This window comes from Oncorhynchus mykiss, chromosome 24, assembly GCF_057628025.1.
Source record: "Oncorhynchus mykiss isolate SJ-2025 chromosome 24, ASM5762802v1, whole genome shotgun sequence".
NCBI classification, from domain to species: domain Eukaryota; kingdom Metazoa; phylum Chordata; class Actinopteri; order Salmoniformes; family Salmonidae; genus Oncorhynchus; species Oncorhynchus mykiss.
The window spans coordinates 22,439,148-22,463,419 of NC_143045.1; the positions used below are offsets into that span (position 1 = coordinate 22,439,148).

Consider the following 24,272-nt stretch of genomic DNA (forward strand, 5'->3'; position numbering starts at 1 on the left):
ACAGGTTGACTGGCAGTGGCCGGTCGTCTCTCTGCTTGAACCACAGGATGTGTACTATGGGGATTACAGTGACTGATGCTGCGTTTGAGTGGACATAGCTTCCCTGCTGCCTGCTGCTATATATATCTCCACCACACCCCTGAGACTTTGATCCCAAGGCTAATTCCCTTGAATTGTCCAAATCCACTCTGACGAGAGTGACAGCACACACCAGGAGAGAGAGACAGAGAAATAGAGAGAGAGAAAGCTGGTGGGGGCATAGCCTGCTTAGTCTTGACTGAAGGCGTGAAACGTCTCCTCGGCAGACTGCGCGTGAGCAGCTGCACACTTACAGAGCCAACGTAACAGTGCACCCCGCTGGATGGTGTGCATGTTTCATGTTCCACAGATTTCCTGCACTGTGTGTCCACTTGGCAGAGGGACAGGCTGATGTCACCCACCCAACCTCCATAATCAAATGAGACGCTAATCCCACAATCCCACTTCTGCAAAGCCCTACCCGTAGAGAGAGCGGGGAGAGAGAAAAAGAGAGGTAGAGGGGGAGGGAGAGAGAGAGACAGAGAGGGGGAAGCTGGTAGACAGAGAAGCCCAGAGGCTGTGGACTAGTGGACCACGTTTATTTTTTATGTCAGTCCCATGTTGACCCACAGAAGGAGCGACCTTACAGATCACAGTCTCCACCCTCAGAACCCCTCCCACGTGGACCCCGCCACAGCCCATCCAGGCGTCACCCTGGAGACCAGCTGCTCCCCTGAGGGGCCAGCGGAGGGAGAGTGCTGTAGGAGCTGCACCCCTCCGTCTGCACCCCCTCCTCGGCCCCCTATGCCCACCATGGGAGTGACCACCTTGGAAGGCGTGGAGGTCTGCCAGGATGGGGAGGACTTCTGCCTGACCACAGAAGGGTAAGACTCCTCTCTGATTGTGTGTGTGGATCACACAGGTGTGCAGTGATGCTCTAGTTACAATTGATAATGACTGTTATGGAGATGTTGACCTGTGTCAGGACCTCATAGTAGAGTGTAGAAATTATACTAAGAAAGCACCAGTGGCAAAGTGTAAAGAAAGTGTGGGTTTGGGGAAATAGAGAGTCAAATTGGTGTATGGGTGAGTGAATCAGTGGTGGAGCTGAACATATTTGTGTTATCTGTGGTCTGTCATCAGTTTACACATTGTGATTTGTCCCCGTTTCCTGCCCACAATCCTCCTGCGCTACCATGAAGTGAGTGACCATGTTAGCTTCTTACTGACAGGCTGGCAGAGGAATGTTCAGGAGCGAGGGAAGAGATTACATCTAGGCTTAGCCAGCTGAACATTTTCCATCACAGATGACACACAAACAGTTTATCCATGCACATAGCACAGTTACTGTGTCAATAACATATGATAAAATAAATTGGGTCAAAAACATGCTATTTTTTAAGCTGAAACAAATTTCACAGAAAACTGGACATGAATGTAAAAGTGGTTTACACAGTTGTTCTGCTGCTTTGAGACTCTTACAGCCCAGCCTCATTAAAACGAAAGGCATGTCAACAGGAGTGAGTGATGGCCACTGTGACAGAAGGCCATAATACCAGACTTTCACTTGGAGGAGCGGTGAGAATGGAGAGACAGAACTTCAGTTCCTCTTAATCCTCGTGGGGCTTTTCTGGAAAACATAAACAGATTTAAAGTGGAAATAACTCAGGCTCACGCAGTGGAAATAATTCCGGCTCATACAGTGGAAATAATTCCGGCTCATACAGTGGAAATAATTCCGGCTCATACAGTGAATGGGAAACTACGTTTCTCCGTTTTAGCATGGAGGCTTGGCTTTGGACGCAGCGATATGATGACCACATTCTGCCAATACATCACATAATGAAAAACAAAAAGATGGACAAGGACGTGTTAAATTTTTATATGATAAAATCCATAAGCAATCTAATCTGAAGCTCAGTGCTAAATGTGTGTGTTTGTGTGTGTGTTCGTGCACATGCATGACTGTGTGGGTTGAGGGGCCATGTGAACATGGTGATTAGGCTCACCACAACTGGGATTCACTCTGCTACCTCACAGACCAGTCCCAGCCAATCAGCTATAGCACTGACCCCTCTGACCAATGAAGGGCCTGTTTCAAAGTGATGTGGGACACGCAATGTGGCCTGCATTCATGGGCATGAGGGACTAGAGAGAATTATCAGGCAATATCAGGCAGTGATGCAACCAGTCAGGATGCTCTCGATGGTGCAGCTTTAGAACCTTTTGAGGATCTGAGTACCCATGCCAAATCTTTTCAGGGGGAATAGGTTTTGTCGTGCCCTCTTCACGACTGTCTTGGTGTGCTTGGACCATGTTAGTTTGTTGGTGATGTGGACACCAAGGAACTTGAAGCTCTCAACCTGCTCCACTACAGCCCCGTCGATTTCCTGTAGTCCACGATCATCTCCTTTGTCTTGAACACTTAGAGGGAGAGGTTGTTGTCCTGGCACCACACGGTCAGGTCTCTGACCTCCTCCCTGTAGGCTGTCTCATCGTATTCGGTGATCAGTCCTACCACTGTGTCATTGGCAAACTTAATGATGGTGTTGGAGTTGTGCCTGGCTGTGCAGTCATGAGTGAACAGGGAGTACAGGAGGGAACTGATCACGCACCCCTGAGGGGCCCCTGTGTTGAGGATCTGCATGGCTGATGTGTTGTTACCTACCCTTACCACCTGGGGGCAGCCCATCAGGAAGTCCAGGATCCAGTTGCAGAGGGAGGTGTTTAGTCCCAGGGTCCTTGGCATATTTATTAGCTTTGAGGGAATTATGGTGTTGAATGCTAAGCTGTAGTCAATGAATAGCATTTTCACATAGGTGTTAATTTTGCCCAGGTGGGAAAGGGCGCTGTGGAGTGCAATAGAGATTGCATCATCTGTGGATTTGTTAGGGTGGTATGCAAATTGGAGTGTGTCTAGGTCAGCACATGCTCGCAGTACACGTCCTGGTAATCCGTCTGGCCCTGCGGCCTTGTGAATGTTGACCTGTTTAAAGGTCTTACATTGGCTGTGGAGAGCGTGATCACACAGTCATTTGGAACAGCTGGTGCTCTCATGCATGTTTCAATCTTATTTGCCTCGAATCCGTGTAGTACTACACAGCCAGTGTAGTACGATTCGATCTTAGTCCTGTATTGACACTTTGCCTGTTTGATGGTTCGTGGGAGGGCATAGCAGGATTTCTTATAAGCTTCCGGGTTAGAGTCTCGCTCTTTGAAAGCGGCAGCTCTAGCCTTTATCTCAGTGTGGATGTTGCCTGTAATCCATGGATTCTGGTTGGGGTTGTCCCCAGGTCACTCTGGGGACAACGTCATCGATGCACTTATTGATGAAGCCAATGATTGACGTGGTGTACTGCTCAATGCCATAGGAAGAATCCCGGAACATATTCCAATCTAGGGTCTACTCTGGTGCCAGGATTGCCAGCGCTAACAAGGGTTACATCAATACCACCTGATCCAAGGTTTTGTGTAGCTCAATAGCATATATTCCTTCTGAGACACTTGTGCATGCAGAATTGTGTATGTGTACAGTGTAGTATGAGTAAGATGTGTATTTTTGTTTCTGTCTACTAAGCCATGTAAAGTGTTGCATCAATGCTGAGTGTGAATGTGTTTCTGTCTAAGTGTACTGCGTTCCAGTAGTTCATCCCAGTGGCTTTGCACAGTATATACTTTGTGTGTGATATCAGTTAGCAGAACTATCTTTTACACACAGAGGTATGGAGGCGCTTGGTGCCCAGGAGTCATCGATGGGCGAGATGTCACCGCAGAGGAATAATGAGAACAGGTTACCTTTCCAGGTACATATCCACCCAACCTCTGCATCTATGTTCAATATCACATATATGTTTCTCGTTACAAATACCATTAATAAATGGCATGCTAATCAATAGATTATGATGGGTCTTCTAATAAGGTTTATAATACAGGTGTCTATACTAGTGAATTAATGTCACCATCCATGTCAGCCTACATTCAATCACCCACCTGTGGACCCTCCCTCTGCCTCCAGATCTTCCCAGAACCAGTGGAGGTGTCTCTGAGTCCAGAAGGCTCTCCCAATCATCTGCAGCAGTTCAGTCCCTCAGAGAAGGAGCGGCTTCCCTCCATCATGGTGGAGCCCACGGACATGAGCGAAGTGGAGAGTGGCGAGTTACGGTGGCCCCCGGAAGACATGGAATTCTGTTCTGAGGAGGATGATCTGTTCCTGGAGCAGTGTATCCCCCCAGCCAACATTGCAGACTGGGGAGAGGAGGAGGAAGAGAAGTCTGTTGTCATCAACCACCAGCAGAACACATCACTCATTGGTATGTTGTGTGTACCTCTGTATCTCTCTCTATAAATGCGTGTTCTCTTTCTCTTTTCAGACTCTCTTACTTTAATCCATGCTTCTTTGCTTGCGTAGATGAAAGACCAATAGGATCATCAGTCATTCTTTCTAACTCTCTGACAATGTATTATTATGTCTGTCTTACAGACCTCCAGTCAGATGCGTTCAGGGATGAAACACCTATTCTACCACCTAGCAGCTCACCTACCCTGAACTGAGTCACCAACCTCACCCCTAAACCCCTGCTATCTTCCCGAGGAAACCACTCACAGACCATGGGTCACTGGTCAATAGGAAACAGATTCCTGGACAGAATGGTACCACAGTTCAAATATTGTCCAACAATGAAAGGAGATAACTTATTTACATAACGTTGAAGATTAAGTTAGGCAGTAGTGTAATGTTCTATGCAAAATGTCATCAATAAAACCAAGGACAGCTCTGAGAGAGAAGGGTTATCTGAAGGAGTTGTGTGAAGAAGAAAATCTAACACTATCTAGCAAGAGTGCTTATTTTAAGAAAAGTACTAACACTCATCTGTGGAAAGAAGGAAATAACACTTTGCTGACATTTGTCATTTTTTCATGAAGTCAATACTTCATTTATTATTTTCCCTTATTTCCAAGGGCCCAACAGTGGTTTTGGAGTACATTGTAGTCCATACTAGAGTTAGTAATTGTATAATGTTTACATATGTTTATTGCATTGTTTAAATTATGGGATTGCCAAGGCATATGTAGTAGTGGTCGACCGATTATGATTTTTCAATACCGATACCAATTATCAAAGGACCAAAAAAGCCGATACCGATTAATCGGCCAATTTTTTTAAAATTCGTAATAATGACAATTACAACAATACTGAATGAACACTTATTTTAACTTAATATAATACATCAACAAAAGCAATTTAGCCTCAAGTAAATAATGAAACATGTTCAATTTGGTTTAAATAATGCAAAAACAAAGTGTTGGAGAAGAAAGTAAAAGTGCAATATGTGCTATGTAAGAAAGCTAACATTTAAGTACATTGCTCAGAACATGATAACATATGAAAGCTGGTGGTTCCTTTTAACATGGGTCTTCAATATTCCCAGGTAAGAAGTTTTAGGTTGTAGTTATTATAGGAATTATAGGGCTATTTCCCTCTATACCATTTGTATTTCATTAACCTTTGACTATTGGATGTTCTTATAGGCACTTTAGTATTGCCAGTGTAACAGTATAGCTTCCGTCCCTCTCCTCGCTCCTCCCTGGGCTCGAACCAGGAACACAACGACAACAGCCACCATCGAAGCAGCGTTACTCATGCAGAGCAAGGGGAACAACTACTAGAAGGCTCAGAGCGAGTGAAGTTTGAAACGCTATTACTGCGTGCTAACTAGCCAGCCATTTCACTTCAGTTACAACAGCCTCATCTCGGGAGTTGATAGGCTTGAAGTCATAAACAGCGCAATGCTTGACGCACAACGAAGAGCTGCTGGCAAAACGCACGAAAGTGCTGTTTGAATGAATGTTTACGTGCCTGCTTCTGCCTACCACCGCTCAGTCAGATACTTAGATACTTGTATGCTTAGTCAGATTATATGCAACGCTAGATAATATCTAGTAATATCATCAACCATGTGTTGACTAGTGATTATGATTGATTGTTTTTTTATAAGATAAGTTTAATGCTAGCTAGCAACTTACCTTGGTTTACTGCATTCGCGTAACCGGCAGTCACCTTGTGGAATGTAACGAGAGAGAGGCAGGTCGTTATAGCGCTGGACTAGTTGGTTGCAAGATTGGATCACCCGAGCTGACAAGGTGAAAATCTGTCCTTCTGCCCCTGAACAAGGCAGTTAACCCACTGTTCCTAGGCCGTCATTGAAAATAAGAATGTGTTCTTAATTGACTTGCCTAGTTAAATAAAGGCAATCGGTCGACCTCTAATATGTAGCCTGGTACGCCATCCCACGTGGTCCAAAGAGTTGCCAGCCAGGTTAGGGGATATGGCACTCCACCCATAAGGGTTAGACATACCAACCTGGCTGTGGGCTTTCCCACAAGCGATAGATTTATCAGTGTTGGCCTAAACCAAGAATGGGCAACTCCAGTCCTCAGGGGCCTGATTGGTGTCACAATTTTGGGCCAGCCCCAGCTAGCACATGTGACTCCAATAATTAACTAATCAATTAATTAATTATGTTCTTCAGTTTAGAATGAAATGAGTTTAATCGGCTGTGTTTGCGAGGGATGGGGATAAAGTGTGACACTACTCCAGGCACCGAGGACTGGAGTTACCCATCCCTGGCCTAAACCTTTCAAACTAAACTCTGGACCTCAAAGCCAGTTCCACTGCTTTTTAAAAATTGTTCCCCTCTAATCACTGGCTGATTTAGACCTGGAACACCAGGTGGGTTCAATTAATTATCAGGTAGAATAGAAAACCAGCAGGCTCCGGACCTCATAGGGTAAGAGTTGACCCATATACCCATATACCAGGGTTTCCAAAATTCAGTCCTGGGCACCCCCCGGGTGCACGTTTTGGAATTTGCCCTAGCACTACACACAGTGGTGGAAAAAGTACCCAAATGTCATACTTTAGTAAAAGTGAAGATTCCTTAATAGAAAATTAAAAGTGAAAGTCATCCAGTAAAATTTTACTTGAGTAAAAGTCTAAAAGTATTTGGTTTTAAATGTACTTAAGTATCAAAAGTAAATGTAATTGCTAAAATATACTTGAGTATTAAAAGTAAAAGTATAAATCATTTCAAAGGGCTTATATTAAAGCAAACCAGATGCACCATTTTCTTTTTTTCCCCTTTTTTTTACAGATAGCAAGAGGCACACTTCAATACTCAGACATAATTTACAAACAAAGCATTTGTGTTTAGTGAGTCCAACAGATCAGAGGCAATAGGGATGACCGGGGATGTTCTCTTGATAAGTGCATGAATTTGACAATTTTCCTGTCCTGCTAGCCATTCAAAATATACTTTTGGGTGTCAGGGAAAATGTATGGAGTAAAAAGTACATTATTTTCTTCAGGAATGTAGTGAAGTAAAAGCAAAAGTATAAATAGTAAAGTAAAGTACTGATACCCCAAAAAACTACTTAGGTAAAATACTTTAAAGTACTACTTAAGTACTTTACACCACTGACTACACAGCTGATTCAAATAATCAAAGCTTTATAATGAGTTGGTTATTTGAATCAGCTGTGTACTGCTAGGGAAAAAACCAAAACGTGCACCCGGGGCGGACCGAGTTAGGAAAACCTGGGCCTAGACCACACTTTTATGGGCACCTGATAGTGGTTGCTAGATCTGCACTATTGTCTAGGATTGATGTGCATTCCCGGTAATACACTTCTGCCCATCCGTGGACCAACTTGTGCATAAAGCATCCACCATTCAGGCTGTAAAGGCATCATTTTCCTACTTAACCAACTTTAATGGCAAGCTGGAAAACTATGCTTTGGCTGAACGCGGTGTGCAACATTCTAAGTTGTCCAAAAATGGTTATGGAATTGTTTTCTTTATTTAGACAGTACACATATTTTTCAGGGCGGCTAACCATTAAAGCTAGTTGGTTGCTTAGGCTAGGGCACCCACAAGAGTAAACACATGCAAACCTTGAAGGTACTTGTTGATATCAAAAGGGAACAACACAGTTATTGTGTCTGCATTTTGGCAGTTTAATATGGAGATACAGCTATATATAAAACATATGTGCAGTACAGGTGCTGTCATCATTCTCAACATGTGTGTATAGCTTTGGCCTCCCAACAAATTGTAAATATGAACAATGTCACATTTTTTTTATGTAACAGTACTGTAATAAGCATAAGGACTAACAATAAAGTTGTGAAATTCAGATTTAGTAGTGTAGTTAGACAAGGATTCTGTAAGGCTTGCTGTGTAAATTAACAATGATGACACTAACAGCTGCTAACATTAGCAATGTAGCTCAGGGGAAACACCTTTTTGAAAAAAATATGATAAGCTATGCACAAAATATATACAGTACATCACGACTCAAATGTTTGTGAAAAGTAGGATAGTTTCTACCTGATTAGAAGTAGGCCTGGGCTACAATATACATTGCATTCGGAAAGTATTTAGATCTTTTCACTTTTTCCATATTTTGTTATGTTATAGCCTTATTTGAAAATGTATGAAAAAAAATCCCCTCAATACACACAACATCCCAGACTGACAAAGCAAAAGTTTCAGACCCCTTTACTCAAGACTTTATTGAAGCACCTTTGGCAGCGATTACAGCCTCGACACTTCTTGGGTATGATGCTACAAGCTTGGCACACCTGTATTTGGGAAGATTCTCCCATTCTTCTCTGCAGATCCTCTCAAGATCTGCCAGGTTGAATGGGGAGCGTCGCTGCACAACTATTTTCAGGTCTCTCCAGAGATGTCGATCAAGTTCAAGTCCGGGCTCTGGCTGGGCCACTCAAGGACATTCAGATACTTGTTCCGAAGCCCCTCTTGCGTTGGCTGTGTATTGGCTGTGTATTGTCATGTCTTTGGGTATGCCGGATTAAGTGATATGACATGCTATTCTATAAAATAATTTCTCTGTAATTAATATTACCTGATTAAGCTAAACAGGATAATGTAATTAACTAGAAATTCGGGGCACCACGAAATAATGTTTATAGAGCTGTTATCTTCCAAATAAACTCTTAAAGACCTGGTAATCTTTTACCTCAATAGCAGTCAATATTTAATCGTCACTTTATTTAGTCTCATCTGAAAGTTGTAAATTCTTGGTTATCTTCACGAACCCTGGCTAACAAGTTGAATCAGCAATACAAAATTGGGTTTAATTATGTATTTACTAAATACCCAAATAATCACACAGAATTATATATACACAGAATGTGTCATACATTGATTACAAATTATGTCATAAAGGAAAACATCCCTAGCGGACAGAACAGATACGACGGCTGGTTACACAAAGAGAGTGGGTTGTGTTTGAGTGAAAGAGTGGGAAGACTGAGGAGCAAAAAAGGTTTTGTGTCTCTATCGGGCCGTAGGCAGCTATGCTATCGTAAATACAGTATCTTATGCATTCTAAATAACCGCCCATTTGATAAAGGAGAATGCAAAAACATATTTATTCTGAGCTGCACTTCGGTAGATTGTTCGTAGATGGGAGTCCGGGTGGACCAGCATGGATCTCTGGTCCTCTGAAGACTGTCTAGTGGTGAACTGGAGTGTGGTAGAATGGATACTCTGTCCGTCCTCTCCTAGCCCACGTTTAGCAGACGGAGGGGGTCTTCAACAGTCAATAGTAACAAAGGGATCTTCAATAGTCACATCGGTAGAGTAGAGAGAGGAAAAAGGGGAAAGGTATTTATGAGGGTCATAAACCTTCCCTCTAAAGCCAACTTCATGACAGTACTTAGGGTCGTTGTCCTGTTGGAAGGTGAACATTCGCGCCAGTCTGAGGTCCTGAGCGCTCTGGAACAGGTTTTCATCAAGGATCTCTCTGTACTTTACACCGTTCATCTTTTCTCAATTCTGACTAGTCTCCCAGTCCCTGCAGCTGAAAAACATCCCATACCCTTCCCCAGATCTGTGCCTCGACACAATCCTGTCTCGGAGCTCTATGGACAATTCCTTCGACCTCATGGCTTGGTTTTTGCTCTGACATGCACTGTTAACTGTGAGACCTTATATAGACGGGTGTGTGTCTTTCCAAATCATGTCCAATCAATTGAATATACCACAGGTGGATTCTAATCAAGTTGAAGAAACATCTCAAGGATGATCAATGGAAACAGGATGCACCTGAGCTCAATTTCGAGTCTCATAGCAAAGTGTCTGAATACTTATGTAAGTAAGTTTTATATGTTTTATACATTTGCAAGAAATTCTAAAAATGGTTTGTCATTATGGGCTATTGTGTGTAGATTGATGAGGAAAATGTATTTAATTTATTTTAGAATAAGGCTGTAACGTAACAAAATGTAGAAGTGAAGGGGTCTGAATACTTTCCGAATGCACTGTAAGGGGATTAATACAGTTGTATCCAGCAACTGGTGTTTTACTCGGGTGAAGCCCATGGGAAATGAAGAAGAAAAGTTTAAGTACACTGGGGTAGAGGAAGAAAAACAAACATAAAAGGCTGTAAACTGCTGTTACACCATGCTAACATGATTAAAATGATATTAAACGGTACCTTTCACGTCAGAGTTTATATTTTAAGCCCATAGAAACGGTAACAAATTTGGAGGCACTGCTGAGATTTATTTTTATGTGAGCACCGGCCCATATTCCTTGAACGGACAACGAGTGAGAGACATTGGGAGAGTAGCCAGCTAGCTAACGTTACCGGGCTAACCACCCAACCAATTTTAGCTATCTTGCCATTGCCTGCATGGTCGTTGTTGCCAAGTGAGTAGGACAATATGAGTCAAGAGAGGGAAACATTCGATGAAATCAAACAGAGTTTTTGGACTTTAACTGAGGACAATTTACGGCACCTGTCTGTATATTGTGGAATAGGAGGTGTAGATGACTCTGAAGTAGAAGAAAGAGCCATTGCGCCACAAACTGATTGAAGGTTACTGTGAGAAGAAGGAAGAAGGCTTCAGCTAAAAGATTAAATCAAAGGAATATCGAACTTGGAGGACGCTGTGAGTCTGCCTACATGTCCTAGTCAGTCGGCGCCAACAACGCAAGTGGACAGCGAACCCAGCGGAGAGACAGGAGCTGCGGCAGGACGAAAAGAGGGAGAGGCTCCTCAGTCCAGCAGAGAGGTGGGCCCAGCTCCAGCAAGGCACACACCACAGAGAGAGAGTGGAGTATGCCCAGTCATAAAGTCTTTAAAATCCATGGACAGATCAGAATCAGAAAGATAAGCTCAGCTTCAGCAGCCTAGAATATCAGATTGAAAATGGACTGAGAAAAGGATACAGTGAATTAGACATCATAGAAGCAGTAATCAGAGCTGTGAGCACAGGGCTTATGATGAGAAGTTATCTGGAGGGAAAAACAGGCATGACACTCTACACACTAAGGCAAATCTTGAGGACACATTATGCAGAGACGGATGCTACTGAACTGTATCACAAGTTGACTAAGGCAACACATGAGCCGGGAGAGTCCGCTTTGGACTTACTAGTCCCAGAAAGTGTTATCAGCCTCAGCTCGTTCCCAATCAGGACTGAAATATGGCACAGAGTTAGTCAAGAGCCATTGTTACTGGATTAACAACGATAACGTCAGGGCGGAGATGAGTGCGGCGGAGATGAGGGGGCATCTCCAGAAAATTAACACCAGTGATGAACTGTTGCTTGAGAAAATGCAAATTATCCAGGGAAACCACCCCAGCATAGAGGTCTGTGGAGAAAAGAACCACCCCAGCATAGAGGTCTGTGGAGAAAGGAACCACCCCAGCATAGAGGTCTGTGGAGAAAAGAACCACCCCAGCATAGAGGTCTGTGGAGAAAAGAACCACCCCAGCATAGAGGTCTGTGGAGAAAAGAACCACCCCAGCATAGAGGTATGTGGAGAAAAGAACCACCCCAGCATAGAGGTCTGTGGAGAAAAGAACCACCCCAGCATAGAGGTATGTGGAGAAAATAACCACCCCAGCATAGAGGTATGTGGAGAAAAGAACCAACCTCAGCATAGAGGTATGTGGAGAAAAGAACCACCCCAGCATAGAGGTATGTGGAGAAAAGAACCACCCCAGCATAGAGGTATGTGGAGAAAAGAACCAACCCCAGCATAGAGGTATGTGGAGAAAAGAACCACCCCAGCATAGAGGTATGTGGAGAAAAGAACCAACCCAGCATAGAGGTATGTGGAGAAAAGAACCAACCCAGCATAGAGGTCTGTGGAGAAAAGAACCACCCCAGCAAAAGCAGCAAAAATGTTGAGAGCACTGAGTCTGAGAGCTCAGATGAGGATTCTTATCCAGTATTCATTAACAAGCCATGTAGGGATGAAGAGAGCAGATAGAGTAGCACACAGCTAGTATCAGATCAAATCAAAATCAAATGTATTTATATAGCCCTTCGTACATCAGCTGATATCTCAAAGTGCTGTACAGAAACCCAGCCTAAAACCCCAAACAGCAAGCAATGCAGGTGTAGAAGCACGGTGGCTTGGAAAAACTCCCTAGAAAGGCCAAAACCTAGGAAGAAACCTAGAGAGGAACCAGGCTATGTGGGGTGGCCAGTCCTCTTCTGGCTGTGACGGGTGGAGATTATAACAGAACATGGCCAAGATGTTCAAATGTTCATAAATGACCAGCATGGTCCAATAATAATAAGGCAGAACAGTTGAAACTGGAGCAGCAGCACGACCAGGTGGACTGGGGACAGCAAGGAGTCATCATGTCAGGTAGTCCTGAGGCATGGTCCTAGGGCTCAGGTCCTCCGAGAGAGAGAAAGAAATAGAGAAAGAGAGAATTAGAGAGAGCACACTTAAATTCCCACAGGACACCGAATAGTACAGGAGAAGTACTCCAGATATAACAAACTGACCCTAGCCCCCTGACACATAAACTACTGCAGCATAAATACTGGAGGCTGAGACAGGAGGGGTCAGGAGACACTGTGGCCCCATCCGAGGACACCCCCGGACAGGGCCAAACAGGAAGGATATAACCCTGCCCACTTTGCCAAAGCACAGCCCCCACACCACTAGAGGAATATCTTCAACCACCAACTTACCATCCTGAGACAAGGCTGAGTATAGCCCACAAAGATCTCCGCCACGGCACAACCCAAGGGGGGGGGGGCACCAACAATCAGATAATAGTGAGGAACAGGGTCAAACTTCACTGTGAAGGAGTGCCAGCCTGTCCTCAGGGAGACCCCAGAAAAGACAATCATAAATATGGAAACAGCTAAGGGCTCAGAGATAAAGTGGACACTAATTCATTGGAGTCACCCATGACCTTGACATCCTAACCTATAACACTTTAGGGCTGCCAAGCTCTTATCAGGATACAAACTAGAGATGCTCAGATTTTTTTAATTTTTAATTCTTACTAATCAGTGTGATAATATTTAGTGGGGGTTGCGTCTTTGCCCACATAGGTAAACTGGGTATGTCTATATAGTTATATGGGTGTTCGTTCAGTTCTCAGGTGTTCTCATGACCAGTACTATGTCATTTGTGTTTGTATCTCTCCCTGTATATTTGGCAATGCGTTGACATTTTTACAATTCCTGATCATAAGGAGGTCAGGTCATGATTGGGTGAGGTGTCTGTGGACAGAAATTGTGCTAAAGAAGAACAGTTCCTATTTTTTCTGGTTGTGTGCGGAGTCATCTACAAGAGGACGCCGATACATAAATCTGAAATCTAAGGTAAAGTACCACCTTAATTGTAACCTTAATTTTACAGTGTTCGGTGATTGATTATCTGATTGAAATTATTTCATTTTAGAGGTATTTTGCACTTGAATGTCATTTAAAATGCTGACTGGTCTTGTATCACTTCATAAAGTGTGCTTGTGTTATTCCTCAATTTCAAATCCTGTTTAACCCTGCTATGACAACTAAGCCATTCCAGCATTAATGAAATGTGGTTATTTACTTTGGTCTTGATATGGACAATTACGGATTGAATAAAAAAAAAACTGTGTGAATAAACAACTAGCAAGTCATCATAATAGTATGTAATGGTAAAAGGGGGGATACCTAGTCAGTTGTACAACTGAAAGCCTTCAACTGAAATGTGTCTTATGCATTTAACCCCAACCAAGATCTTGCTTTCAATGCTCTAACAATTATACTATTCCATTCAAAAAAAGATTTCGTCGCATTATTTGAGCTAATTTTTAAAGGGCTGTGGAGAAAGGAACCACCCCAGCAAAGAGGTCTGTGGCAAAAGGAATCACCCCAGCATTTTTAAAGGGGAAAGATTTGCTTCAGGAAATTCCTAAATATTTTCAATATTATTCATTTCCATATGGGCTCTATGCCCAGAAATGCCATTATCCAGAGCAAAGGATCCCAAATCCAAACTCTGCTAAGAGTAGATATTGCAGATAGATTGTAGATATTGCAGATAGATTGTAGATATTGCAGATAGATTGTAGCTTCAATCAATGTAATTGTCTGCATCACTTCCAATCTCCCATATATATATTTGCAAATATACAGTACATGCATATCTCTCCTAAAAATGTGCATTAATTCAAACGAACTGAAGAGAGATCTTATGTAATTTCTTGCCCTCTGACTTCAAATAATGTTTCTCTCAAAACTGATCCTAACCAATGTGTCCGGAGATTTGAGGCTCTATTCAAATCAAATCAAATTTATTTGTCCCATACACATGGTTAGCAGATGTTAATACGAGTGTAGCGAAATGCTTGTGCTTCTAGTTCCAACAATGCAGTAATAACCAATGAGTAATCTAACCTAACAATTCCAAAACTACTACCTTATAGACACAAGTGTAAGGGGATAAAGAATATGTACATAAAGATATATGAATGAGTGATGGTACAGAACGGCATAGGCAAGACGGAGTAGATGGTATCGAGTACAGTATATACATATGAGATGAGTAATGTAGGGTATGTAAACAAAGTGGCATAGTTTAAAGTGGCTAGTGATACATGCATTACATAAAGACGCAGTAGATAATATAGAGTACAGTATATACATATATATTTGAGATTAGTAATGTAGGGTATGTAAACATTATATTAAGTAGCATTGTTTAAAGTGGCTAGTGATTTTTACATCAATTTCCATTATTAAAGTGGCTGGAGTTGAGTCAGTGTGTTGGCAGCAGCCACTCAATGTTAGTGGTGGCTGTTTAACAGTCTGATGGCCTTGAGATAGAAGCTGTTTTTCAGTCTCTCTGTCCCTGCTTTGATGCACCTGTACTGACCTCACCTTCTGGATGATAGCGGGGAGAACAGGCAGTGGTTCGGGTGGTTGTTGTCCTTGATTATCTTTATGGCCTTCCTGTGACATCGGGTGGTGTAGGTGTCCTGGAGGGCAGGTAGTTTGCCCCCGGTGATGCGTTGTGCAGACCTCACTACCCTCTGGAGAGCCTTACGGTTGTGGGCAGAGCAGTTGCCATACCAGGCAGTGATACAGCTCGACAGGAGGCTCTCGATCGATTGTGCATCTGTAGAAGTTGGTGAGTGCTTTTGGTGACAAGCTGAATTTCTTCAGCCTCCTGAGGTTGAAGAGGCGCTGCTGCGCCTTCTTCACGACGCTGTCTGTGTGGGTGGACCAATTCAGTTTGTCCGTGATGTGTATGCCGAGGAACTTAAAACTTACTACCCTCTCCACTACTGTCCCGTCGATGTGGATAGGGGGGGTGCTCCCTCTGCTGTTTCCTGAAGTCCACAATCATCTCCTTTGTTTTGTTGAGGTTGAGTGTGAGGTTGAGTGTGAGGTTATTCAATGCAGAAGTTCAGTGTTACAACTTGATTGAAATTTAAAGGCAATGTTCCCACTTTAGCAGAGACTGCATTCACTGTAAACGCTGCATACAGTATGTCGGCTAAAACAGAAATTACCTTCATTTCTAGCGTGCAAGCTGTTACGCTTCAACGAGACAGATTGAACAGAGCCGTTGGTTACCTCCGTCAGATTACTCTGAAATCCTGAATCAGGAATGAGCCGGGTCAGCTCCACCATAATATCCTTCATGTCCTCATTACATGTGGTGCAACGAGGTGGCCTGTAAAGTGCTCTACTTTTGATAGAATTACACAAACAATATTGAAATCATCGTGGTTTGTGACGTGGTGAGGTTGGACCAAGGTGCAGAGAAGAGACAAGGAATTAGTGGTTAAAGATAAATATAGTACTTTACTGAGAAATGGTAGCTACCAATGGTAGTGGGGGGGGGGACACTAAGTCTCAAACTCACTCAGGGGACGGACGCACACACGCACGCAAACTCCATCTCCCTTATACACTGAACAACATTTTTTGAGGAGTATTTCTGTCTGCAGTTATTGACTGATTTGCTGGGCCTGGCTCCCCAGTGGGTGGGCCTATGCCCTCCCAGGTCCACCCATGGCTGCACCCCTGCCCAGTCAAGTGTAATCCATGGATTAGGGCCTCGACAACTGTTGAAAGATAATTTAATGTTCATTTCTCTACAATAAGCCACATCCAACGTTATTTTAGAGAATTTGGTAGTACGTCCAACCGGCCTCACAACCGTAGACCATGTGTATGGCGTTGTGTCAGCGAGAGGGTTGCTGATGTCAACTTTGTGAACAGAGGTATGGGCAGGAATAATGAACACAATTGGGGACAATTCCCAGTCATGTGAAATCCATAGATTAGGGACTAATTTATTTATTTCAATAGACTGTATTCCTCATATGAACTATAACTCAATAAAATCAATGAAATGGTTTTAAGATAGGAATGAATTTTGGTTCAAATATGTTTATTTTAATTAGGTTTTGGAATCATAAAGCAACTGAGGGAAAACAACATTTATACTTTGTATATCACTTGAATGATGAAGAATAATGCATTTTTTGTCAACTCCGTAAAACATAATCTCGTCTAATGTTATCTCCGTCAGAATGCTGAAAGACCTGTTTTTACTGGGGATTTTCAATTTAACAATTTTCTATACTTTACAAATAATTGTACTTAACTTTTATTTTTAGAGGTACAAATATGTCTCTTTCAAGGATCACCTCCATCAGTGGCTTGTCAATATTCAGCAAAAATATTTATTCACTGTTCTGCAACATACAGTGCATTCGGAAAGTATTCAGACCCCTTGACTTTTCCCACATTTTGTTACGTTACAGCCTTATACTAAAACGGATTACATATATATTTTTCTCATCAATCTGCACACAATACCCCATAATGACAATGCAAAATCAGGTTGTTGGACAATAAATGTAAAAATGTAATTCCTTTTAAGGTGTCTGACGGAGTTAACATAAGTCCTATGAGAATATATATTTAAAAAAAGTTTGAGATTGTCACGTCTTTCAAGAATACCTGTATTATTGTATTGATACAATGCTATTATAGGAACTATCATACTGTCTTTCCCTTCCCCTCAACAGTCATCTCCAAGCATGGATGATTTGGGCTCGATTTTCACTGATGAGGAGTTGCGCCTCCTGAACTTCACTGAATGGGAATTTGTCGAGCTTGAGGACCTTGGTCCTGTGCTGGGGCCCCGTCACCTGTCCGCCCTGGTGTTCTATAGCTTGGTCTTCCTGCTGGGGGTCCCGGGCAACGCTCTGGTGGTGTGGGTGACGGGCTTCCGCATGCCGCGCTCCGTCACCTCCCTGTGGTTCCTCAACCTGGCCCTGGCTGACCTGCTGTGCTGCCTGTCCCTGCCCCTCCTCATGGTGCCCTTGGCCATGGACCAGCACTGGCCCTTTGGCCCCGTGGCCTGCAAGCTGCTCAAGGGACTCATCTACCTGGTCATGTATTGTAGCGTGCTGCTGCTAGTACTTATCAGCCTGGACCGCTGGCTGCTGGTCAGCTTGCCCGTGTGGTGCCAGAACTGGAGGAGGCCACGCAAGGCTGCCTGGGTATGTGTCGGGTTGTGGCTCCTGGCCCTGCTGGGCAGCATCCCCCAGTTTGTCTACGTGAAGGAGGTCCAGCTAAGCACCAGTAAATCAGAGTGTCTGGGATCTCACACTATAGTTAGCGGCTGGACTATCACTACAGTACGCTTCCTGTTGGGTTTTGTGATGCCATTCATCACCATCGTGGCGTGTCATTGGGTTGTGTATAGCAGGGCCGGGCGGGGGTCTGGGGTGGGGTCTGGGAGGGTGAGTGAGGTGCGCTCCAGACGCACCTTGAGGGTCATTTTTGCTGTGTTGCTGAGCTTCTTCCTGTGCTGGGTTCCACTGCACATATTGGATTTCCTGATCCTATTGACCCCCCGGCATTCATCGCACAGCGCCAACATACAGCTGGCCCACACCCTGGCCCTCTGTCTTGCCTACTGTAACAGCTGCCTCAACCCTCTGATCTATGTGTGTCTGGGACGAGGCTTTAAGCAGAGTATTAATCGTTCCCTGCGCAGTATGTTAAACTTCGCCACCGAGGAGCCGCTACCCAGAAAGAGCATGTCCAAGAGCACATCAGAAAGAACCCTGGAGATGAATATAATGTAAAGTTCTGTGTGTGCGTGTGTGTGTGTGTGTGTGTGTGTGTGTGTGTGTGTGTGTGTGTGTGTGTGTGTGTGTGTGTGTGTGTGTGTGTGTGTGTGTGTGTGTGTGTGTGTGTGTGTGTGTGTGTGTGTGTGTGTGTGTGTAAACCATGAGAACTTGCTGAGTCAGAGTGTTTTGTGACATTAAAAAGTGCTGAGAGACGTGATTCGAATCCAGTGTTGTTTAACAGAACAGGAACTTCTGCCTTCTCTGTAATATATTTCCGCCAGCAATCACACTTGTGCAATTACATTTGGCTTTATCTGTATTTTAGGGCTCTATTCAATCAGATCCGCTTTAGCTGACATCCCCAATAAGGTTGTTTTGGTGGTGTGAGAGGTGGAACTGTGTTAGAGCTGTCACACCAGTGCCATAATTACTGTATATATGTGATAACCTTTGTATGCTTGCAATGCGTAATGATGGAAAAGTACTGGGTAAATGGAGATGTACTGCTTTAGTTCTCAGGCTGAGAATTGTCTGCCCCTGCTGATAGTCACACAGGCTCAAGGCCGAGATAGTAGAGTGAAAAACCACAGTGTAGACATGTTTTTCTCATCTTAGATGCTTTGTATCTAATCCAGTGCAACAATGTTAACTGCTTAGTGATCCCTTCACGCACCAATCCCGTTAACTTCTTGGTGACAGGGGTCAGCATTTTCATGTCCCGGATGAAATGCATACCCAAATTCAACTGCCTGCTACTCATCCCCAGAAGATAAGATATGCATATTATTAGTAGATCTGGATAGAAAACACTGAAGATTCTAAAACTGTTTGAATCATGTCTGTGAGTATAGCAGAACTTATTTAGCAGGCGTAAGTAACCCTGAGGACAAACCATTCAGATTTTTTTTTTCAGGTCACTCTCTTTTCAATGGGATTTCATTGGGAATGCAGTTCCTATCGCGTCCACTGGATGTCACCAGTCTTTAGAAATTGGTTGAGGTTTTTCCTTTGTGTAATGAAGAAGTACGGCAATCTTGAACGAGGGTCACTTGAAGTGTACTGTTAGATAGAGGCGCGTGACCAGAAAGCTAGCTACAGTTTGTTTTCCTCCTGTATTGAACACAGATCATCCCGTCTTCAATTTTATATATTATTTGCGTAAAAAAATACCTAAAGTTGTATTACAAAAGTAGTTTGAAATGTTTTGGCAAAGTTTACAGGTAACTTTTGAGATATTTTGTAGTCACATTGTGTAAGTTGGAACCGTTGTTTTTCTGGATCAAACGCGCCAAATAAATGGACATTTTGGATATATAATCAACGGAATTAATTGAACAAAAGGACCATTTGTGATGTTTATGGGACATATTGGAGTGCCAACAAAAGAAGCTTGTCAAAGGTAAGGCATGAATTACAATTTTATTTCTGCGTTTTGTTCGGGTTGAAATATGCTTCTCTCTCTCTGTTTACTATGGTGCTATCCTCAGATAATAACATTGTTTGCTTTCGCCGAAAAAGCCTTTTAGAAATCTGTCATGTTGGCTGGATTCACAAAAAGTGTAGCTTTAATTTGCTATCTTGCTTGTGGGATTTCATTTATAGTAATTTATTTTAATTTGGCGCTCTGCATTTTCTCTGGCTTTTGGCCAGACACTACCGTCCCACATATCCCAGAGAGGTTAACGGGATTGATTTGACAACACCCAGTGAAATAGCAGCGTGCCAAATTCAAAAACAGAAATACTCATAATAATAATTCAGAAATCATACAAGTGTTATGCATCAGTTTAAAGATGAACTTCTTGTTAATCCAGCCACAGTGTCAGATTTCAAAAAGCCTTTATGGCGAAAGCAAACCATGCGATTATCTAAGGACAGCGCCCAGCATACCAACACATGAAAATCATATTTCAACACGCCAGGCGCGACACAAAAGTCAGAAATAACGATACAAGTCATGCCTTACCTTTGAAGATCTTCTTCTGTTGGCACTCCAATATGTCCATTAAACATCACAAATGGTCCTTTTGTTCGATAAACTCTGTCGTTATATCCCCAAAATTTCCATTTATTTGGTGCTCTTGATTCAGAAAATACACCGGTTCCAACTAGCGCAACATGACTACAAAGTATCTAATAAGTTACCTGTAAACTTGATCCAAACATTTCAAACAACTTTCCTAATACAACTTTTGGTATTTTTAAACGTAAATAATCTATAAAATTTAAGACGGAATAAACCATGTTCAATAGCGGATAAAATGAAAGTGGAGCAAGCTTTCAGGTCGCGTGCCCCAAACACAACAGTACACTTGGCTCGACTTCCAGAAAGGAAATAGCTACTTCTTCATTTCTCAAAGGAAAAACATCAACCAATTTCTAAAGACTGTTGACCTCTAGTGGAAGCTATAAGATCTGCAACCAGGTCCCTCATAAATCAAGTTCCCCATAGAAAACTAATTGAAAAGAGAGTGACCTCAAAAATAAAATTCCTGGATGGTTTGTCCTCGGGGTTTCGCCTGCCAAATAAGTTATGTTATACTCACATACATAATTTTAACAGTTTTAGAAACGTTAGAGTGTTGTCTATCCAAATCCACCATTATATGCATACCCTAGCTTCTGAGCCTGAGTAGCAGGCAGTTGACTTTTTTTTTTGTGCACACTTTTCATCCGGACGTGAAAATAGTGCCCCCTTGCCTTAATTAAGATATGATTGACGGTAGGTTGTATAAAGACTGTTGTCTCCTGTTTCGCGATACAAATCTTTACTATGGACTACTGAGGTACTCTGTATGTGAATCTCTGTCTGCAATTGCATTGTATTACTAAAGAGTTTTATACCAAGTTTCCTGTGTCTGTGTCATCTATCTGGAAGACTGTTGAAGGAAATCACCCCATGCAAAGGACCACCCAACAAGATCTTAGTTTTGATTTTAGTTCATTGTCATAGATATGTCATTTTGACAAATATGTCATGTTTCAGCCCTTAGATAATAACAACTCTTAATGAGCACACCACAACATGAATTGTGTCCCCCAAAAATATAAGAAATAAAATAAATAATACTGATCTTGTAAATAAATGTATTTGTGTTGAAATAAACATTTGCATGAAATCAAGTTGCTCTTTAAAATGCCTTTTTGGTGTCTTACTATCCCCACATCCAAGTCTTCTTCCTCTCCACCCCTACTGTGTTAAACTCTCTTTCAGATATCATCTGTGGTAATGACTAGGGTGGCTGGAGTCTTTGGCAATTTTTACGGCCTTCCTCTGACACCGCCTGTATAGAGGTCCTGAATGGCAGGAAGCTTGGCCCCAGTGATGTACTGGGCCTTCCACACTACCCTCTGTAGGCAGAGCAGTTGCCATACCAGGAGGTGATGCAACCAGATGCTCTCGATGGTGCAGCTGTATAACTTTTTGAGGATCAGAGGACCCATGCCAAGTCTTTTCAGTCTCCTGAGGGGGAATAGGCATTGTCATGCTCTCTTCACGACTGTCTTGGTGTGTTTGGACCATTATAGTTTGTTGGTGACAACAAGGAAGCTCTCAACCTGCTCTACTACAGCCCCATTGATGAGAATGGGGGCGTACTTGGCCCTCCTTTTCCTGTAGTCCATGATCATTTCCTTTGACTTGATTATGTTGAGGGAGAGGTTGTTGTCCTGGCACCACACTGCCAGGTCTCTGACCTCCCTATAGGCTGTCTCATCGTTGTAGATGATCAGGCCTACCACCGTTGTGTCGTAGGCAAAAACGTAATGATGGTGTTGGAGTCGTGCTTGGCCACGCAGTCATGGGTGAACAGGGAGTACTGGAGGGGACTAAGCATGCACCCCTGAGGGGCCCCTGTGTTGAGGATAAGAGTGGCAGATGTGTTGTTAACTACCCTTACCACCTGGGTGCGGCCCGTCAGAAAGTCCAGGATCCTGTTGCAGAGGCAGGTGTTTAGTCCCAGGGTCCATAGATTATTGATGAGCTTTGAGGGCACAATGGTGTTGAATGCTGAGATGTAGTCAATTAACAGCCTTCTCACATAGGTGTTCCTTTTGTCCAGGTGGGAAAGGGCCGTGTGGAGTGCAATAGAGATTGTGTCATCTGTGGATCTGTTGGGGCGGTATGCAAATTGGAGTGGGTTATTTAAGCAGGTTACCTTGGTGTTCTTAAGCATATGGATTATGATGGTCTGCTTGAAACATGTAGGTATTACAGACTATGCCAAGGACAGGTTGAAAATGTCAGTGAAGATACCCATGTGAGAGACGCAGACTCGGTCTCAACCTTTAAGTCTTTACTGAAGACTCATCTCTTCTAGTCTAAAGAAGGCCAGTTGTTTTGCTTCTTTAATCAGGACAACAGTTTTCAGCTGTGCTAGCAGAATTGCAAAAGGGTTTTCTAATGATCAATTAGCTAATCCAAGTCTATCATTTTAAAAGACTAATACAACATGCCATTGGAACACAGGAGTAATAGTTGCTGATAATGGGCCTATGTAGATATTCCATTAACAATCAGCCGTTTCCAGCTACAATAGTCATTTACAACATTAACAATGTCTACACTGTATTTCTGATCAATTTATGTTATTTTAATGGAAAGAAAATGTGTTTTTCTTTCAAAAACAAGGGCATTTCTAAGAGACCCGTAACTTTTGAATGGTAGTGTACATTTGTCTTCTAATGCCTGTTAAGGGGGAAGTAATCTAAAAGTAACTGCATGTAATCAGATTACGTTACTGATTACAATTTTGGATAGATAACTAGTAACTAACGGATTACATTTAGAAAGTAAGCTACCCAACCCTGTCACAAATACACAGCATTCCTGTTCTAGCACAGGAATGGCCTGGTGTTTTTCAGTGACCTTTTTGTTAATAACACGTGTCTCATTTGAAACTCTGAGTGTTGACCATAATATTCCCAATACACACTTTAGGTATTTCTAAAATCGTGACTTACCTAAAAAAATATTCCCCTTCATTTCCGCTCCTGCCTTTTAAAGTGTCTGGTTGAGAGGTGCTTAGACCTTAACCCCTATCTGAAGAGCACAATATCCAGGTTATACAACATGATACAGAACATTAACCTGCCTTCCTGGGTTACCCGATGACATTATGGCAACGTAGTATAGAGCGATTTCACATCTCATCATTTTGCTAAGGCACGGTCTCATTCAGTTCAAAGTCTTACACCGTCTCCATTACTCAAATTACAGACTGTTAAAAATATATCCAAATGCCGACCTAAAGTTTTGGAGATCCTATCAGAGTTCAGCAACTGTGGGGCATATGTTTTGGTCATGCCAATCTCTGAGGTGGTATTGAGACCCCGTATTGGATGTATTTTCATATCTATGTAACATCTGTTGACCCCAATCCGTTTACTGCTATTTTTGGTATACCACCTTTGGATTGTACTGTTACCACACACCAGATGAATGCAGTAGCATTTGCTTCACTTCTAGCTTGCTGTCTTACCCTCTTTTAATTGGCGGTCGGCAAGACTTCCTTCTCTTACGCAGTGCGTTATGGATGTGATGTCATCTCTGCCACTTGAAACGGTTAGATACATTTTGTGCAGGGGTCCTGAGAGAAGTTTGTCCTGACTTGGTCCCCTTTCAGTGAACATGTAGAGAGCCTATTTTTCATATAGTTTAGCTCTCACATTTCAGTATAGGCAGTCAGGTCCTGTGTAAGTGGCTGCGATTTGTTAATAGGAATCCACTGTTACTGTCATACCTGTTTTATCTTTGTTATATTTACTATTCTGTTCTCTGTTGCCTTGTTGTTGTCTCCAGCCACTGTAAAGACTGGATTCTCCTGGTCC

The 24,272-nt window shown here is 42.8% G+C and overlaps 2 protein-coding genes and 1 long non-coding RNA gene across 3 annotated transcripts; 2 read left to right on the forward strand and 1 right to left on the reverse strand.

Moving 5' to 3' along the window:
• Positions 1-449: 449 nt before the first annotated feature.
• Positions 450-4,794, forward strand: lbhl (LBH regulator of WNT signaling pathway, like). Its single transcript, XM_021582801.3, has 4 exons — positions 450-902; positions 3,737-3,821; positions 4,034-4,328; positions 4,499-4,794. Exons 1-4 carry the CDS (start codon positions 637-639, stop codon positions 4,567-4,569), a joined length of 717 nt encoding a protein of 238 aa, XP_021438476.1. The 5' UTR covers positions 450-636; the 3' UTR covers positions 4,570-4,794.
• Positions 4,795-8,010: 3,216 nt separating this feature from the next.
• LOC149972402 (uncharacterized) lies at positions 8,011-15,706 on the reverse strand. The gene is made up of 2 exons (XR_016491389.1): positions 15,226-15,706; positions 8,011-12,742 (listed from the first exon to the last, which is right to left on the reverse strand). It is a non-coding gene; the product is annotated as an uncharacterized LOC149972402 (long non-coding RNA).
• On the forward strand, positions 13,231-21,290 carry LOC110504024 (C5a anaphylatoxin chemotactic receptor 1-like). Its single transcript, XM_021582802.3, has 2 exons — positions 13,231-13,683; positions 17,391-21,290. The coding sequence occupies exons 1-2, from the start codon at positions 13,438-13,440 to the stop codon at positions 18,456-18,458; spliced, it is 1,314 nt and encodes a 437-aa protein (XP_021438477.1). The 5' UTR covers positions 13,231-13,437; the 3' UTR covers positions 18,459-21,290.
• The last annotated feature ends 2,982 nt before the right edge of the window (positions 21,291-24,272 follow it).

Coding starts and splice junctions, on each gene's coding strand:
- LOC110504024 (XM_021582802.3), top strand. CDS start 13,438: ATGGGTGTTCGTTCAGTTCTCAGGTGTTCTCATGACCAGTACTATGTC. Junction 13,684..17,390: donor ACATAAATCTGAAATCTAAG/GTAAAGTACCAC, acceptor TCCCCTCAACAG/TCATCTCCAAGCATGGATGA.
- lbhl (XM_021582801.3), top strand. CDS start 637: ATGTTGACCCACAGAAGGAGCGACCTTACAGATCACAGTCTCCACCCT. Junction 903..3,736: donor TTCTGCCTGACCACAGAAGG/GTAAGACTCCTC, acceptor TTTTACACACAG/AGGTATGGAGGCGCTTGGTG. Junction 3,822..4,033: donor AGAACAGGTTACCTTTCCAG/GTACATATCCAC, acceptor CTCTGCCTCCAG/ATCTTCCCAGAACCAGTGGA.